A 643-nucleotide genomic window follows, 5' to 3' on the forward strand; every position below is an offset into this window, starting at 1 on the left:
TTCATAAAAGATTATCAGCTATGCAGGTGTGATATCAAGATAAAAAAAAGTTGAGAAATTTTATTAATTTCAGATAATAATTTTAATGAAAATAGTTCTTCAATTCATGGCTAGATGCTTGCAAAAGAAATTTGATATTATTTTTTCTTTCGTTTATTATTTTTGTTTCGTTTATTATTTTTATCTCGTTTAGGTGAACGGCAGAAGTCGCGAAAAAAACTGTCAAACTCAATAAAAGGTTTTTTAATTTAATGTTTTCACTTTTTAAATTCTTAATATTTGATTTCTATTTAAGTGATTTTTTTTAAATCGTTATTTAGAATGTGATAACGAAGCAGAATGTAACCAACAATAATGTTTTGGTGTAACCAACAATGTTTTTATTACCAATTCTTTTTATTCTGTATATTTTTTTTTTATATGAAAAAGAGAAAGAAAGCAGTTTTCCAGTTATCCAAAAAAGAATTTTTTAAACAAATTTTACTTTACAACCTCACTGTTGAATGTAACCATATTTCAAGAACCTGAACCGATCTTTTTGCTTACTTTAGTGTTTGTGTATGTGTGTGTGAGAGAGAGAGAATATTAAAATTTTAATAAAGAGAATATAAATATTTTAATAACGCGAGCGCAATTCGAGACT

General features: G+C 25.2%; 1 protein-coding gene across 4 annotated transcripts in view; it reads left to right on the forward strand.

Annotated features, from left to right (window-relative positions):
- The window catches only part of LOC101241452 (uncharacterized), a 148,106-nt gene extending 147,687 nt beyond the window's left edge, over window positions 1–419 (forward strand). For all 4 annotated transcript variants that reach the window (XM_065805837.1, XM_065805839.1, XM_065805840.1 and 1 more), the window contains 2 exons: window positions 194–238; window positions 321–419. In XM_065805837.1, coding sequence (XP_065661909.1) covers window positions 194–238; window positions 321–355 — 80 coding nt within the window. In that variant the 3' untranslated portion in view covers window positions 356–419. The remainder of the gene's footprint in view (window positions 1–193; window positions 239–320) is intronic.
- Window positions 420–643: the final 224 nt, after the last annotated feature.

The sequence above is a fragment of the Hydra vulgaris genome, chromosome 09 (assembly GCF_038396675.1).
Source record: "Hydra vulgaris chromosome 09, alternate assembly HydraT2T_AEP".
Classification (NCBI taxonomy): Eukaryota; Metazoa; Cnidaria; class Hydrozoa; order Anthoathecata; family Hydridae; genus Hydra; species Hydra vulgaris.